This window comes from Anoplophora glabripennis, unplaced genomic scaffold (genome assembly GCF_000390285.2).
Source record: "Anoplophora glabripennis isolate ALB-LARVAE unplaced genomic scaffold, Agla_2.0 scaffold2363, whole genome shotgun sequence".
NCBI lineage: Eukaryota > Metazoa > Arthropoda > Insecta > Coleoptera > Cerambycidae > Anoplophora > Anoplophora glabripennis.
The window spans coordinates 1-3,380 of NW_019418459.1; the positions used below are offsets into that span (position 1 = coordinate 1).

A 3,380-nucleotide genomic window follows, 5' to 3' on the forward strand; every position below is an offset into this window, starting at 1 on the left:
GTCATCCATACACCAACGTCATCGGCCTTCGGCCTCAAGGTCATCCCAAGCCAGAAAGTGGAGGGGGGAGACTCCCAAACGGTAAAACTACCCTACTCTTTGCAATCTTAGTAATCAGGAATATGCTTCATAACATTAAATTGTATATAAACAAAATTTGTAACATATTTTTAACTGCATTTTTAGGTAGATGGTGAACTTACGTTAGCCCCTGGATTTACAGCACCACCAAATACGGATTATATCGGTTATCATACATACATCGACGAAATGCTGCCGCCAGAGTCTCCAATTTTATACGGTCTACATCCCAACGCTGAAATTGGATTTTTAAGTACAACAGCTGATAACCTATTTAAAACAGTATTTGAAATGCAACCCAGAGATGTAGGGTCATCAGGTGGTGCAACAATTACACGTGAAGACAAAGTATGTTTGAGTATTCGATTATTTCCGATCTATTTGTATTTTTTATTAGGTAAAGCAGATGATAGATGAAATGGTAGAGAAACTTCCAGAGGATTTCAATATGGTAGAAATTATGGGTAAAGTTGAAGAGCGTACTCCCTACGTAATCGTTGCTTTTCAAGAATGTGAAAGGATGAATTATCTTACTAGCGAAATAAAACGTTCCCTCAAAGAACTCGAATTGGGAATTAAAGGTGAATTGACTATTACATCGGATATGGAAGACCTAGAAAATGCTTTATTTTTGGACCAAGTTCCACCAGTTTGGGCTCAAAGGGCATATCCTTCTTTACTCGGATTGACATCTTGGTTTGTGGACTTACTACTGCGAATTCGAGAACTAGAGACTTGGTCTACCGATTTTGTGGTAATATATTTTTTAAAACAGTGTGTCAATAACAAATGACTAAAATCGTAATTTTCAGCTACCTGCCTCTGTTTGGCTAGGTGGATTCTTTAATCCTCAGTCGTTGTTAACCGCCATAATGCAAAGTACAGCTAGAAGAAATGAACTGCCATTGGATAAAATGTGTTTACAATGCGACGTCACCAAAAAACAGAAGGAAGAATTCACGTGAGTACCTAATCCACTGCAAACATTACTTTTCCTCGTTCAAATTCTGCGATTTAATATTACAGATCGGCACCTAGAGATGGAGCTTACGTCCACGGTTTCTACATGGAGGGAGCTAGATGGGATGTCCAAGCTGGAATTATTATGGACTCGAGGCTGAAAGAGTTATTTCCGTCTGTACCTGTCATAAACATCAAGGCTATTACACAAGACAAACAGGACTTGCGAAATATGTACGAGTGTCCAGTATACAAGACTAGAACTCGAGGTCCGACTTACATTTGGACATTCAATTTGAAAACTAAAGATAAACCTGCCAAATGGACGTTGGCAGGGGTGGCTTTACTTTTACAAACTTAGGTGTATTATCAAAGACAATATGAGTTAATATAATGAGTTATAATGTAATAAATATAATAGAATATATTTTTTACGCTTTTTTTTAAATTTTCCTTTTAAATCAAAATATATGGATTTCCGTTATATTGAAAATAACACTGAGTGACAATATATTAAATCAAAAACGGACTATATTTTTCCAAATATTTTTGACATGCTGATTTCGAATAGCTTCATGACGCCAGGTTTTCAAAATATCAACCCAAAAATATGAAAAACATTGACGAGAGGAAGATGTCGATGAGACAAAGCGAACCCGGATCGAGTCGGAAACAAACCGCTCTGACGAAAGAGAACGTTCAATTCCAAGTCAGGGAAGACCGCCGATGAAAGACAAAAAGGATATGACATAGTAGTCTTTAATTTTTCAGACAATGCGACGAACCTTACAGGTGCCAACAACGTGTTATTAGATATAAATAAATTATAGTCCAGTAACCATGTGAACTTACCTGGAAAAATTTGCGGAAGTTTTGATATTTGATTATTATTATTATTATTTTGAACTGCTTTTTTTGACATTTTATTTTGCTACCTTGTATCTTTACCGCTGGCGCCGCTATTCAAAGAAAAAAGCGACCTGAAACCAATTTTTGTATATATCTTGTTTACCAAGTAGGTACGTAACGTGTACAATAATACGCATTTAATGTGTTAAGCCTACCTCGGATGCAATAGTTGAACGTCGTCTCTTTTCAATCAAGGCAAGCTCAAATTTCTTAATGTGTGTCAAAAAAAACCCTAATCATGAAGTTATAAAAGTATTTAAGGAAAAAATGCTGACAAAGTAAATGTAGCTAAAGCTGGAAAATACTTTCTTCTCAGACTTTACGGCTATAATAAACAGGAATTTATACCTCTGAACACCTGTAGGCACCAATGCTTCATAAAATTAGTATACAGGAATAAAGTTAACATTGCTTCATTGCCTCCTACAGAAGCAGCAAGACAACATTCGTTTCGAACGTATCATCAGGTACAGCAATGGATTAGTAACGAAAAACCCGCAGATCAATGGGGATGGAAGACAAAAATGGTATGTCCCTCTGATTACTCTGCTCCAGAAGTTCTTCTTAAACTAGTTTCTTGTAAATGCAAGAAAGGATGGAGGGGAGCACGTGGATGTAGGAAAGCAGGGCTCAACTGTTCTATAATTTGCTTAAACTGTGAAAATAGATGTGATAACATGCCTCAAGCATTGGAAGATAGTGATGACGATGAAGACACTGATACGATCTTAGAACCGCTGTGTACTGAAATCGATAGAGAAAGTAGAGAAGCTACTGTGGCAGAAGAATTGATCCCACACGACTCTGCCTTCAAGTATCAAAAACATCGATAAAGCTGATCCTTCAACGGTATTAAAGCGAAAGAAGTTATTGTAATTTTCATTTATCAATTAATGTCTGGGGAAACCAGACAAAAAAAACCGCTCCATATACTCTGGTGGTATAGAAATGGATATTACCTTTCATTGCACGTTAAATGGTGAACTTTGTTAGTGTACTATCCAAAACGGGTCGGTTTTATGCAAAAAATCTATTTTGTAGCAAATTTTCTGGTCTTTAATTTGTTACATAACTATTTTTGCTGTAAAAGCAACGAGTAATGAGATATCCCAAAAAATCTCTTTTTTCTCAATTTATTACAATATGGTGGCGCCGGCGGCAAGGACAGGAGGTAGCAAATGAAAAGTTAAAAATTCGTAAAATTGCAGAATTTCGGTGGTTTGTGGGAAGCCACTGTAAAAAATGTTAAACATCACTTAAAGCGAATACTTAATAGACTAGGTGGTATCTGTTTTGGTTTGGGTGAATCGTATATCTACGGAGATTTTTGGCTTTTTGGCTTTCAAGTATTACTAGAAATGAAAATTTTTCTATGCGCATAAAAAAAAACGTGGGCTTAACTTTTGTCGGCACAATATGTTTAAAAAATT

The 3,380-nt window shown here is 36.3% G+C and overlaps 1 protein-coding gene across 1 annotated transcript; it reads left to right on the top strand.

Moving 5' to 3' along the window:
* Positions 1–186: 186 nt before the first annotated feature.
* Positions 187–1,402, top strand: LOC108916670 (dynein beta chain, ciliary-like; the record flags this gene model as incomplete). Its single annotated transcript, XM_018722970.1, has 4 exons — positions 187–429; positions 479–835; positions 894–1,042; positions 1,108–1,402. Coding segments are annotated over 4 exons (1,044 nt in total), but the record flags the coding sequence as incomplete, so codon positions are not given.
* Between the last annotated feature and the right edge of the window lie 1,978 nt (positions 1,403–3,380).